The sequence below is a fragment of the Euprymna scolopes genome, chromosome 2, assembly GCF_053919585.1.
Source record: "Euprymna scolopes isolate OS-2025 chromosome 2, ASM5391958v1, whole genome shotgun sequence".
NCBI lineage: Eukaryota > Metazoa > Mollusca > Cephalopoda > Sepiida > Sepiolidae > Euprymna > Euprymna scolopes.
Genome location: NC_136483.1, coordinates 139,859,529 through 139,874,391, shown reverse-complemented (window position 1 = coordinate 139,874,391; position 14,863 = coordinate 139,859,529). Strand labels below are relative to the sequence as shown.

General features: G+C 34.1%; 1 protein-coding gene across 1 annotated transcript in view; it reads left to right on the top strand.

The window, feature by feature from the left end:
- Nucleotides 1-14,863, top strand: part of LOC145296720 (protein DD3-3-like) — a 230,433-nt gene that overhangs the window by 161,040 nt on the left and 54,530 nt on the right. Inside the window, exons 4-5 of the mRNA XM_080142714.1 lie at nt 9,049-9,144; nt 14,676-14,793. Of these exons, the coding sequence (XP_079998840.1) occupies nt 9,049-9,144; nt 14,676-14,793 (214 nt within the window). The remainder of the gene's footprint in view (nt 1-9,048; nt 9,145-14,675; nt 14,794-14,863) is intronic.

The following is a 14,863-nucleotide window of genomic DNA, read 5'->3' as shown; positions in this document are numbered from 1 at the left end:
AATATTTTTGAAGTGCAATGGGGTATATTTGTACATCTTCCACTTCCTTCCTAGCTTTCTTTTTTTCTTTGGGTGAAACCAAAAAGTCAGTCATAGATTTTTTTTTTAAACTATTTTTTTTAATCATGCGTGGGCAACCTTTATTCAGTTGTGGGCTAGGTAATATTTTCTTAGTCTGGATAGGGAGCAGAATTTTTTATTCTTCCGTGTAAGATATTCACAGCAAGAACTTGTTTTCCTATCACAGCGAAAAAAGACTTTCCTTTCTCCCTCCATGTGTCAATGTATGGCGTTATTTCCATGGACAGAACTTTTTTCAATGGTTTCCTGCCTGTAGAACATATTACTGTGGGACTGTTTCTCCGTCGATTGCAGCTTGGTCATTTTCATATCTACTGTAAACAAATCCTTGTACTATACCACTCCATGAGTAATGAAACATAGTTCTTACTATTGATAAATGTTCGTACTCCCATAATGTTCCTCATCTTTCGACTGATAATCATTCTGTCTTACTGACACTTATCCTCGACTGACACTAGGCCTTGATAAGCAGTGACTTAATGGTAAAAAATAATTATCAGTTAAATATTCTCTAATTAAATAAAACGTTTTGTGTTTAATGGTTTATTATCTATGCATTTGTCATCGTCACTTTTACTTAGCCAAGCAAGTGCGGTTTCCAAGATGGCTTCTAATTTAAAAATTGGGTTGGGGCAATATTTGGTGGGACTTTCATGCCTAAAAGATCGAAAACTGCTTAAGCCATTTCCTGGACTGACTCTATATACCGCCCTCTTAAAAATATATATGAAATAAAATAATTTTCAGATTGTAAACTTCTTCAGCCATTTTCAGGACTGACTCCATACACTTCCACCTCTTTAAAATATATATATATCAAATAAAGTAATTTTCAGATTGTAAACTGCTTCAGTCATTACCGAGACTGATTCATATACCTTTCCTCTCTTAAAAATATATATGAAAAAAGGTTTACAAAGAAAGGCGGTATAAAGAAGAGGGGAAAAGGGAAAAACATAAAGAGACTGTTTGATAGAGGTGGGGGTCGAAATTTTAATATAAAGATATTACACATAATTTGTCGAGAATTTCATGCTTTTAAGTCCCTAATAAAAAAATTAAAAAAAAATGTGGTGGTCAAGGGTGGTTACCAGTCGAATTAGAGTAAGCTGTGTTTCTTTTATTATTATCTTTTAAGCCTGAAAGCTTTGCAAACTCACTTTTTCCTGATGGTAATAATAATCTAACCTAAGCTCAATGGATGGCCCAACAGATCACATTTATTTTTCTAGTTATACAGACAGATGAAGAAAGCAACCGTGAAATTTCTATACAGTTGTGTTAATAGTTATATAATAAGCTAATTGTTGGTCCTTTTTTTATTATTTTTGTGAAAAAAGAAATGTCACGAATTATGAAAAGCGACAATATAGTTTTCTTTTTTTCCTTTTTTGAGGAGATCGAAAAATCAGTCAGACATAAAAAAGAAAAAAAATTCTTGACTCATGCATCGGTGACCTTTGTTCCTGCATGAGTAAAGTTTTCTCAGCCATGACAGAGAGCTAAATTAAAAAGGCAGAAAAAGGATTATCGAACACAGCAGAAAATTTTTAAGTAATCTTATTTGTAGTGAGCCATTTCTAATGATACCCTTCAGTTTTTTTGTTTTCTTTACTAGGGATTTATCAAGGCCTAAAGACTTCAAGGGTTAAATAGCGTTAGCTGGCCGGTGAGACAACAGCATGATGTTCAGTAATTGAATTATTTAAGAGGATGGTTCAATCCTTCTTACAATAATAAAAAGTCAGTTAATACAGGGTGGCCCACTTAAAAGTAGCCCAAAAATGTAGTAGACAGGTAAAACACTCTTTTATTGTTTAAATTACTTGTAGTGTTATAAAAGATGCTGGAAGTGCTCTCCGTTGACATCTATGCATCCCTGGGCATGTTTAACAACGTTTGCAGATACTGCCTGTAGATCTCTCATAATTCTCCTGATAGCGCTGGTAATGTGCTCCTTTAGTTGGTCTAGATTGTGAGGATTATTTGCATAAACTTTTTGTTTTTAAGTCCCTCAAAGATAAAAATCACATGATGACAAGTCTGGGGAACGTGGTAGCCATAACCCTTTGCTTATTGTTCTTTCCTCTGTAAACGTGGCATGTGAGATGTGTGGCATGTAGCACCATCTTGTTGGAAAAAGAATTGCATTTTGTCGTGTGATGTCAGTTGGTCATTAAGAGAAAGATTAGAGAGAGATTGGGCTACTGTATAATTATTTAGAAAACCTTTCATGGTCAAAATTGTTGTAATTATTGAGAACTTCTGCTACCTTAATTACACAGACAGAATGATGAAAGTGTCGCCCTAGAAAAGACGACATGATTTCATTTCCGTTTGATGAACAACGGTTTTCTTTTTTGTTGTAGACCATCTACTAGTTGACCAGCCAGTTGTGTACAAAGCCCAAGAGCAATATGAGCCTTCTATCAGGTCTGAAAGTGACACACTGCTCAACGAGCAAGACCAGAGATGCACTGCTGTACAACTCAAGCTCTTTACCGATCCAAGTTATGAAAACAGGTCCATTGCCAGCACCCTCAAAATAAAAATCCAAACAGTTTAACGCTTAAGGGCACAGTTCAACGAAGTTTCTAGCCATGGTTATGGTCTTTGGTCTGGTTTCAAGTGAGGGCCATATCATCCCACCTCACATCTTCAAAGTCAACACCAAAGTGTACCTGAATGTGCTGAAAAGTTTGCTGATCTGCTAGTGCAATCAGGCGGCTGCTGGTAAACCCTGGGTGTGGCAGCAGAACTCGGTGCCAGCCCACAAGTCCAAAGAGACCCAGGCTTGGCTTCAGAAGGAGTGCTACAATTTTGTATCCTTCTCTCACTGCCCCCTCTCTTGACTCATGTGAATGTCACTGGATTTTTATTTGATAAAGACTGTGCTGATATTGCCCTTTTTGATGAAGGCTGCAATGTTGATTAAAGGGGAAAATCTGTCAGGCATGAGTATGCATGCAGTGAAATGATGTATGAAAGTAAAACCTGACAAGTGGAGGTTGAAGACATGCATTACATAGAGAGAAATAAGATTGATATGATGGGCATTTAGTGTGAGTCTTAAAGACAACTACTTCTGATGACTTCAGAGGAAGATTAAATTTGGACAGGTTAAGGAGATATGTGCAGAAAGGGGAAGCTTTGATAGTGTGGCTACTTTGAAAGAATGGATGAAATTTGTTGAGTTAGTAGATGTAAAATGGATTATGTAGCAGGTCCAGTTTACATAGTAAGACCAAAGAAAACATGGGGAAATACATAAAAGTGGACTTGAGAGAAAGAGGGTTAAATAAAGACCTGACCAGAGATAGGTTACTTTGGAAGTCAATTTCTTAAAGCTGTCCACCAGATGCCAACATGTAAGACAGAGGTTAAAACGAATGTGATGCAGATGATAATGGTCCGTATTGGTTTGATATCATGTTTGGGACAATTTTTAAATGAGTTTTGTGAGTTTCTTTCCATCTTAACCTCGTTTGTTATCTGGGATCGAATTTTCACCAGCTACGTCCATAAAAAAAAAAAAAAAATAATCGAAATGAAAATGTGTTACACATTCAGAAAAATCCAGCTTAAACTACCTCGGGTACATTTACTCTATTGTATTAAAGTGGCACTCATCCTATGCGGATTGAACCGGCTTCCTCCAAAGGAGGAAGTTTCATGGGAGTATTCACAAGTAGTTTCCAGTCACATGACATCGTTAGGTTTTTGCAGCTATTGCAAGAAGGTGTCGATGTTCTCTCACATATAGCCCCTGCTATTCCGAAATGATCACCCATCTGCTACTGAGCAGGCTCAATGTTACTTAACTTTGGTGATCCAACAAGAACCATTGTGTCAACGTGAATATGCCGTAATCATGTCGGGTACATTTGGATAAATAGGGGTAAATTAAGAGTTATATCTGCACAGTCTTCATCTTCAAGGAAGACATCACCACGACCTTATCAAGAAAGATGTAATTACATTCTCATCGAGAAAAGAGACATGAGCACATCATCATCAAGAAAGGAGACATCAACACAGTCTTTATAAGAAGCAAGATCAATACTGCCTTCAGTAAAAAGGGGGTCAACCTCGTCGAAGAAGGAAACATTAGTGTAGTTTTCATTGAATAAGACATCAGCACAGCTTTTATTGAGAATTGTAGTACCAGCACAGCCTTCATCAAATATCAGCACAGTCTTTATCGATTAAAAAGCCAAAAACATTCACCTGAGGCGGGAAGAACTAGCTTCCTCCGAAAGGGGAAGTTTCATGGGAATATCAATAGCGGTCCCCAGTTGCAAGTATATCCTGGTCAGCGGAGATGAGGTTAGGTTTTTGCAGTTCTTGCAGAAAGGTGTCTACATCCTCCTACATACAATGTTTGGTATTCTCAAATAGTCATCCATCTGGTACTGATCAGGCTCAACATTGCTTAAGTTTGATCTAACGAGCACCGGTGTGTTAACATGATTATATCATTTATTGAATAAAAAGACATCAACATAATCTTGATCGTGAAAGAAAAAAACAAAAGTGTTTTACCTACCAGATATTAGAACTATTTAATACTAACAGTTCAGCCCAGATTTGCTCGGGCCCTATGTACTGTTCATAACTTTATGTGCATATATATATATATATATATATATATATATATATATATATATATATATATATATTCAAAAGTTTGACTCCTGTGCTGGTAACCTACATCTAAAATTTCAAGTCTGTAGACCCAGAACTGATGGAGAAATTTGGTATAATCTGCAAAAGTCAACTCTTTCAACTTTGACCTCTTGGCAGTCAAATTTTTGCCAAAAACTGATTAAAAAGCTTGCTGCATGTCTGAATACCCTTTATGTAAAATTTCAAATGTTTAGACTCAAAATTGACTGTATAGTTTGCTAGAGACCGCAAAGGTCAAATCTTTTGAACTTTAACCTCTTGGCAGCCAAATTTTCGGCCATAAATCGATTAAAAAGCTTGCCCTATGTCTGAATACACTTTATTTAAAATTTCAAATGTTTAGATCAAAAATTAGCTGCGTAATTTGGTAGAGACCATATAGATCAAATTTTTTTAACTTTGACCCCAATTTTGACCCCTTAACATTTATTATTTTGGGCTCAAATCAAATTAAAATGTTTGATCAAGGAAAACCTACATCTAAAATTTCAAGTGCTTCGGCCCAAAATTGGCGGAGGAGTTTGGTAGAGTTTTCAAAGGTCAAATCGGTTGAACTTTGACCCCTTGACAGCTAAATTTCTGACCAAAATCCAATTAAAAATTTTTTCCCAAATCTCGATACTTCTTATGTCAAATCTCGAGTCTGTAGACTGAAAATTGACAGAGTCATTTGGTAGGGAAATGTACACACACACACACACACACACACACACACACACACATAGACAATTTCACTTTTATAGATATATAGATAATTCTGAATTAAACATTTTTAAGTTTCTGATGAATGACAAAATTTTGTCATAGAAGAAATTTTAAGACTTAAATTTCAACAAGAAAATTAATTCGCTAAAAGAAAGGCAAGATAAAATAGTGCGATGAATCCAGATTGAATGGCAAGTCAGAACTTGAAGGCATGTTAATGGATTTTTAAATTTAAATGTGAAAATAAGTTACTAAAAATATTTTTTAAACACAACTTGGAAGACATTTAAATGTTTTTTTTTTACTGCAAAAAGCGTAAACCTAACGTGCTAAAAACTATATCTCGTAATTTGAATTTTAATAACAAACTCGAAAACATTTTTAAAGTTTTAAATTTCAATAAACAAATAATTCTGTAAGAAACACTCCTCCCCTCCCCTAACAAAAATAAAACTGAATTAAACAATATATATATATATATATATATATATATATATATATATATATATATATATATATGTATATATATATATATATACTAGCAAAAGTACCCGTCATTGACTGGGTTCAAAAACAGCTTACAGAAAATGGACTCTGATTTATGAAAGTATGATAGGTTATGAAAAGGAGGGGTTGTAAAGGAATAGCTTCGAATTTGGAGGTATCAAAACCAAAGCAAAATATGATGAAAGTAAAAATAAAATAGATAAATCCCATAATTTATTATACCATACCTGTTCACACTGAAACACTTATCACAATATTCTGTGGATCTATATTAAAATAAAACTTGTTAAACTGTGTGACATATTTCCATTCTATGTAGGTCAGGCGCGAACGAACACTCCATAATGTTATTATACCATATTTTTTCAAACTGAAACATAACTATCAAAGTATACTTACGCAGATAGATATGAAAAGTCTTTATTAAAGTTTGTTCCCATTTCCATTCTATGAAGGCCAGGCGCGAACGCAGACCCCACAATTTTATTATACCATCCCTATTTAAGTTAAACCATACTTATCAAAGTATTATTATGTACATATATATCAGAACACTTGTAAACGTTTCTTTTTTTATTTTTTATTTCCATACTTTGTAGACCAGGCGCGTACGCATAATTTTAATGAATTATCATTATGTCAGATCAAACATACCCATTCCTGTGTCTCGATACATCTTCTATCATTATATGTGATCAGTTTTCTATAATAGTCAACCATATAAGAGCCTATTCGTGACCAGACACACACATAGACGTTCAGCTTTATATATATATATATATATATATATATATATATATATATATATATATATATATATATATATATATATATTGTTTAATTCAGTTTAATGTTTGTTAGGGGAGGGGAGGAGTGTTTCTTACAGAATTATTTTCTTATTGAAATTTAAAACTTTAAAACATTTTATTTATATATATATATATATATATATATATATATATATATATATATATTTATATATATATAATGGACTCTCCCGTCAATTTTGACGTATGAGGTTCTGCCACAACAACTAAGTTGATTTGTTTATAGTGGTGAAGGCTTTGTGTAGAACCAACCACATTTTTGATATTTCTGCTAACCTTTGTCGATGCATAAATATATATGTGTGTGTGTGTGTGTGTGTGTGTGTGTGTGTGTGTGTGTGTGTGTGTGTGTGTGTAATACAAGGTTAATATTTTTCAGAGGTAAAAGTAACCAATGAAGTTTAACGAGGTTAATACAAGAGTGCTCAATACTAAGTTAGGGCAAAATATACTTTTTTATTTGTTTTTACATAAGCAGTAATATGTTGCTATACAATCATGAGCATGTTTCGGTCAGCTAGTTACTAGCAACTAGAGACCTCTTCAGGCGATACAGCTTATACGAAAGCAAGGTTTGCAATGAAAATATCAGGTCTTCAGGGTTATATGTAATTAATATCAGGAGATTCTGTCATGTGTTGTTAAAAATAGGAACAAGGAATAAAATTTAGTTGTATGTAAAGAAAACAAAATAGGATGGGATATTATGGTCTGTGTTGAAATATAGCAGCTGGTGTTGGGGTTTTATTTTTAAAAAATTATGCTCATGTTCTGTAACAACAAAAGATGACTTTTGGTGAATTTATTATTTTGTTCTCTGCATTCGAAACGATTCATATATATACAATACAATTAAGTTATCAAAGAGTAAATCTTTAACAAAGCAAAACTTATCAAGATAAGAAAAGCTCAACACTATTAAGAGGAGCAAACAATAATATTGAATTAAATATGATGGATAAAAGTTATATATAACTTTATTATATCATCAGAACAATAAGGAGAAGTTAAAGGGAAAATTAAGACAAAAAAATCTCAGAAGAGAAGAGCCAGAATTATACAAAATTTAAACATAGAAAAAAAAAACTGGTTTAATGGCAGTTAGATATAAAATGAAAATGTAATTATCCTATTCGTTCATTTTCATCTCATTAAGCCAGTTTTTTCTTTATTTGCATTTTGCATAATTCTGGTCCATCTCCTCTTCTGATAAGAAGCATTTGGCTCCGAAATGCCATGGCTTAAAGAGGCTTTTTTTTTCTTAATTTATCCCTTAACTTTTCCTTGCTGTTCTGATGGTATAATAAAATTAAATATAACTTTTATACCTCATCATTCATTTAATATTACCTATATATATATATATATATATATATATATATATATATATATATATATATATATATATATATATATATATATATATGTTTCCAAACTTTTTTTGTACAGGCATTTAAAATTTTTCGTAAACTCTTAAAAAATCCAGTATGTTATTGCTACACATCTTATGAGATGACTGACCAATTTTTATGATTTCAAATTCAAATGAACAGCTGCAGTAGCTATTGAAATATACTCTACTAAAGCCTGATTGTCACAGTTGGTGAATTTCAACAATGCAATCTGGACGTGTGTAACTTTAGAAGAAAGATATGCAATAAAATTCTGGTTTTAAATTTGGAAAAAATGCCACAGAAACAGATGGAATGCTTCAGACGGCATATATTCAACGACCGACCGTTATGTCTATCTCCATGCCACAAGTTAGCGCTATCAACTGCTTGTCTCTCTCCTTCTCTCTTATTTCTTATCTCTCTTTTTCTCCCCCTACCTCTGCCTTCAAAGTTTTACCTATCTCATCCCCTTCTTTTCCGCCCTTTCTCTCTATTTCTCTCCTCCCTCCTTTTCCCATCCGTGTCTGGTTTAATATCTTAAACTCCCCCTCGCCCCTTATCACCTTCTAATGTTTCTTAAAACCTAACTGCTGGTGATGTCTGATTGAAATTCTTTTTCCTCTTTTTGTTGTGTGTTTTTCTAATACTTTTTTTTCTAATAATAATAATTATTTCTGTAAAGTTTGATGAAATTATTGGATCGTTGATACGATTCGGTAATCGAAACATGTAGCTGAGCAGATAAAACGGTAATATATATATATATATATATATATATATATATATATATATATATATATATATAATATTGCTGCTAAAAATGTTTTTTTTTAATTTACTTGCAGGACCAACCAGCACTCGTGCCAAGATCCAAATAACAACTGTGAATTTGTCTTGCAATATATGTGCCACTATTTAATGAGAGATGGAAAATCTACCAAGTAAGTCCCTAACTACCTCTTTCTCAAAGAAGAGACGTTACTAATCTTTATCTGCTCTACCATTATTTTCATGGCAGCTGCTTGGCTGAGCTTCAATCTACGGTCCCTCTCCCTGTAAAAACATTTACAGCGAAAACTCGTCTAGTCAATAATTTTTCTTCCTTCCACACTAAATGAAACTTCTGCAAGCAAAATTTATTTCCTAGAAGTAACCGATCTGTGAAACAAGATATTGCAGGACTGTTTCCCAGCTGAGTACAACATTGTCAGTTTTTAATCCAGTGAATCTTAAGTTATCAGGTTCCACCATTTTTACCAATCATCACGGTGTTGTCTCACCACTCACCTCCCACTCATTAACGCTTACCCTTGAGTAGCTTTTGGGCCTTGGTGGTGACCCTTCATTAAAACAGTTACATAGATTGCATTTTCCTTTATATTATTTTTTAAGAATACCCAAATATTCAGTAGTAATTCTAGAATAGGGGATGAGGACTATATTATCTGGCACCAGACACATAAAGTACCTTTGTGTGAAATATCATAAAAATCAGCCCAACCGTTTTGGAGTCCATAGGGAACGAACTTATAGACGCACAAAGTTCCTTTTATATAATAGTAGAGATACACACGTAGACCCAACACGTAGAATCCGTCCCATTGTATCAACAACATTTATTTCCGTGTACTTTTCCGAATAAAACGTGATCGTGCTTCTTCTCTTTGATAGCTGTTCTTTCGAACGTCCTCGTCTGTCTGTGCATACGTTCTTTATATGGTCTTTTTTTTTCCCTATCGTGACGTCACTTCGCAAATGGCTTGACACATGCATATGCGAACCCGCGCTCCATTACATGGCTCCTGGAACTCTGTCCCTTATTTTTATACTCTCAGAATGCGTTAGATGGCTTAAAAAAATTGATTTCCAAACTAACCTATCTCTGGCAAAGTCTTTATTTATCCCTTTTTCCCTCAGGTCAATTTTTATCATTGTTTCCCAACTTTTACATTAGCTCTTCCGTACCAACTAACCCTACTATTTCAACTGTTCTACATCTACTAACCCAAGAATTTTCATCTGATCTTTTTTAACTTTGGCCCTTATTATGATCCCTTAACATTTATTGTTTTGGGCTCAAATCAAGTTATTAAATTAGATCCATGTCCAAGGAACCTATATCTAAAATTTCAATTGTTTAAATCCAAAATTGGTGGAGGAATTTGGTAGACTTCTCAAAGGTCAAATCGTTGAACTTTGACCCCTTAACAGCCAAATTTCTGGCCGAAAACCGATTAAAAAGATTTTTCCAAATTTCACTACCCTGTATATCAAATCTCGAGTCTGTAGACTGAAAATTGACAGTTATTGCGTAGGGAAATGTACACAGATAGACACACAGACAGACAGACACTTTCACTTTTATAGATATACTAGCATTTCAGCCCGGCGTTGCGCAGGTGTTTGAAGGTGTATGTTGAGCAAAAAAAAAAAGTGGTGGTAGGAAGGCAGGCTCGAACCCATACTGCAAAGGAGGAAAAGAATGGGAAAAAAATGTGACAACTTTGCTGTTGTTACGACCACCACCAAACCGGAAGTTACGTAGGTTTTAATTAAGGTTAGACAATCGAAAGGAGAGGATGACTTTCAAAAATATTGGCAAAAAAATGACCCCCTGTAGAAAAGTGTCCAGTTTAAGGTGAAGATATTAATGTTTTTAGCCAATTTTTCGATATTTGTCGTCTGAAAGGTATAACTTTAAAACGATTCTGACCTTGTAAAAATCCGTCGCCTCTGTCAAAAGTTTTAGGCAGACATGCAAACATACATACATACATACATACATACATTTATATATTGGTAGCTCAAATTTTCGACACAAACCGATTAAAAAGCTTGCCCTATCTCTGAATATCCTTTATGTAAAATTTCAAATGTTTAGACCAGATATTTTCTGAGTAATTTGGTAGAAACCGAAGTGGTCAAATTTGAAAAAATTTTACCCCTATTCTGACCCCTTAACATTTATTGTTTTGGGCTCAAATCAAGTTATTAAGTTAGATCCATGTCCAAGGAACCTATATCTAAAATTTCAAGTGTTTAGACCCCAAATTGTCGGAGGAGTTTGGTAGAGTTCTCAAAGGTCAAATTGTTGAACTTTGACCCCTTAACAGCCAAATTTCTGGCCGAAAACCAATCACATAGATTTTCCCAAATCTCAGTGATCAAATTTCGAGTCTGTAAACTAAAAATTGACAGAGTTATTGCATAGGGAAATGTACACAGACAGACACACAGACACGTTCACTTTTATATATATATATATATATATATATATATATATATATATATATATATATATATATACTAGCAGTTCCGCCCACCTTTGCTCGGGCCCTATGTACTGTTCATAAGGTTATGTGCATATGTATATATTAAAAAGTGTGAATATGTAAAGTAATGCCTTTCTGTATAATAGTCTTCCTTAACTACCATAGAGAAAAGACAGACAGATATTTTCACTTTTATAGATATATAGTTAGATATATAGATTGGATGCAATATATAGTAATGATTTAAAAAGTATTAACAAAAAGGACTCATGCACCACCACCGAGAATCGAAACCAAAACGTTCAACTCACGATTTATTTTGCCTCTCCCGTCAATGACTTGGCTATGAAAACATGTTTTCTGCAAGGCTAAAAATTAAAACATGAACCAATAACTACTACGTTATGCGTTCGTAATGCCAGCGTTCGACCTTCACCTGGCAAATTTAATTTTTTTTTTTTTCACACTTTTGCACCGATTTTTTCAGGCTAAAACCCAAATATAAAGTTATGCATGGATTCAAATACCTTATATATGAAGTTTCATGTCTGTAGACCAAAAACTGTATGAGGAGTTTGGTAGGCAAAATTTGTTAAACAAAAATACATACGTATACATAAATATATATGGAAACAATTTTGTGTTTATCATAAACTTTTTACGCAAATATTATGCAAGTATAAATCATGTAGAATATCTGCATGAATATAATTACACGTAATAGTTAACTAAAGATTATTATCCCATTAGAAAACCGAAGCAACTAATAGGGAGTTAATTAAAATGAATGTTTAAAAGAATATGCAAATTAGCTAGATCTTTTGCTAGTGAATGCAATTCCACGCCGCATATATAACAAAATTGTATTTTCTTTTTAAATAAATGGAGAAAGGGATTTTAATAGTAATATCAATACACACGCTTGAAAAACGAATTTATAGAAGTATAGATAGAAGAAGATATATATATATATAGAGAGAGAGAGAGAGTTGAATAATTTTATGACTCTTTATAAAGATTAAAATCAGGATATAATTATACTAACCCTTATGTTTCTGAATTTTTGCGATGAGGATTAATAATTCATATTATTTGGATAATTTGGACTACTGTTCTCATCATGAACATTATTTTCACAACGTTTCAGCCTATGTAACTTCTTCAGTGCGAGCAATACTCCGAATACAATTGTGAATTAATTAGAACTACCCACTCATGGCTGACGGAACGAGAGCATGCTACCCCCATGGATTAAATAAATTTTTCCGGTCAAGATTCCGTGCAGATATCCGAATTTGATAAAAAGATTCCCGAGTTTGAGACAAAATACACCTGAAGAAGGTGGGACGTTACATCAACCGAACCGTTGTGAAAATAAGACTGAAGATGAGAACAGTAATTCGAATAATCCAAATAATACAAACTAAACGTTATGTTTTGAATCCTTATTCCAATTTTGATCAAAATCCATTACATGATTTCAAAATCCATTACATGACATGATTTAAGGCTTAAGCTTAATGGGTCTTAAGAAGAACTTGAAATTCATGAAAAACTTACTTAATTGGTGTTTAATAATTATGTATCAAATTCAATGTAAATTTCCTATAGTTAAATTTTTGAATGCGAGATTGTGTCCATATTATACATATATATATATATATAATTATCGCCCTAGACACGACATGATTCCATTTCCGTTTGATGAAAACCAGTTATCTTTATTTGTTGCAGACCATCTACTAGTTTCCCAAGAGCGATAGGAATCTTCTATCGTGTCTGAAAATGACACAATGTTCACCGAGCGAGATCAAAGATCCACTGCTGTACAACTCCTGCTCTCTACCAATCCAAGTTATGACAACAGGACCATGGCCAGCAACCACCAAATGCAAATCTGAACAGTTCAACGCTTGAGGGCACAGCTCCAGATACAGTTATGGTCTTTAGTGTGGTTTCAAGTGAGGACCAAATCATACCATGTCACATCTTCGAAGTTGGCTTGAAAATCAACACCAAAGTGTATCTCTATGTGCTAAAGAGTGTGGTGATCCCCTGGTGCAATCAGGTGGCCAATAACAGATCCTGAGTATGATAGCAGGATTCAGTGCTGGCCCATGTCCAAAGAGACCCAGACTTAGCTTCAGAAGAAGAGTTCCATTTTTATACCTTTCTCTCACTGGCCCCCTTCTCCTCCCTCAACCTGAACCCGTTAGACTACCTTGTCATATGTTGAAAATATTACCAACATGATCTCTCACAACACCAAAGCTAGCCTGATCGCTGCCATCCACCGAGTATTCGCCGAGCTCCTGCCAGCGCTTGTTGAAAAAGTATGTTCTCGGTTCCAGACCAATATAGCGGCAGTGACTAAGATTGAAAGCAGCTACATTGAATAGATATCAGCTCTACTACATAATCAAGTTACCTGAATTGATTTTTTCAATAAAAGTTTTAAAATAAAGCTGTAGTGTTGTTTTCTTTAGGGCGACAAATTTATCGTTCCACCCTGTAGTCCCTAAAATTCTTTAAAATGTCCCAGAAACCAAAATTTGGAGAATATTTATGAATTAATGTCTAATACTATTGCTAAAATCCTGCTCACTTATTACCTCCTTTAAACTAAACATAACTTATGTTATGATTTTTTTAATGTTTACCAGCTGTCCTCTAAAATTCATAATGAGTGGGTAATTAGTTTAGGAGTGATGTAACAGAGTGCAGACACTTGTATGGAAGCAGCAGCAGCTTTATGACAGCCAACTTATGCAAATGACCGAGCCGTGTGCGAGGTGACGTTACGGCAAGAAAAAAAGAAAAGAAAAATATTATTAAAAAAAAACGTGGACCCTGGAAGTTAGAGACGGACAGATAGACGTATTACACAGGTGGCCTGAGAGCGACTGGAAAAGACGCATGCTAAACATGGCGATACATGAACAGAGTGCGATGTATTCTACACGACAGAGTCTTGTCAAGCACATTGGAGCACGAGAAAACTTTTGAACAAAAGATAAGGGACTATGTTACAGTAAATCTTGTGTATACAATTATAAACATATCAACATACCTAACTTTCTATAGATCAAGATGTCTCCTGCCACTCAATATTCAGTGAATCTAACAATCTAAAGTACTCCTATCTCTAAAGGATGAGTATACATCATTTCAAAAGAGTACACTTTTCAATTTCATTGCAGATCTATTCCACTGACAAACTCTGACAACAAATTCCAGTATGGTATGCATGAAAATTGGCGGCATTACAAAGACTGTTCAATGAGACAAAGAAACCAAGGTCTCTTCATCGCAGATCAAGTAAGTATTTGAATAGAAAAAAAAACAAAAAAACTTCAATTTAATTGAACGTGCCCAATGTGGATTTGTT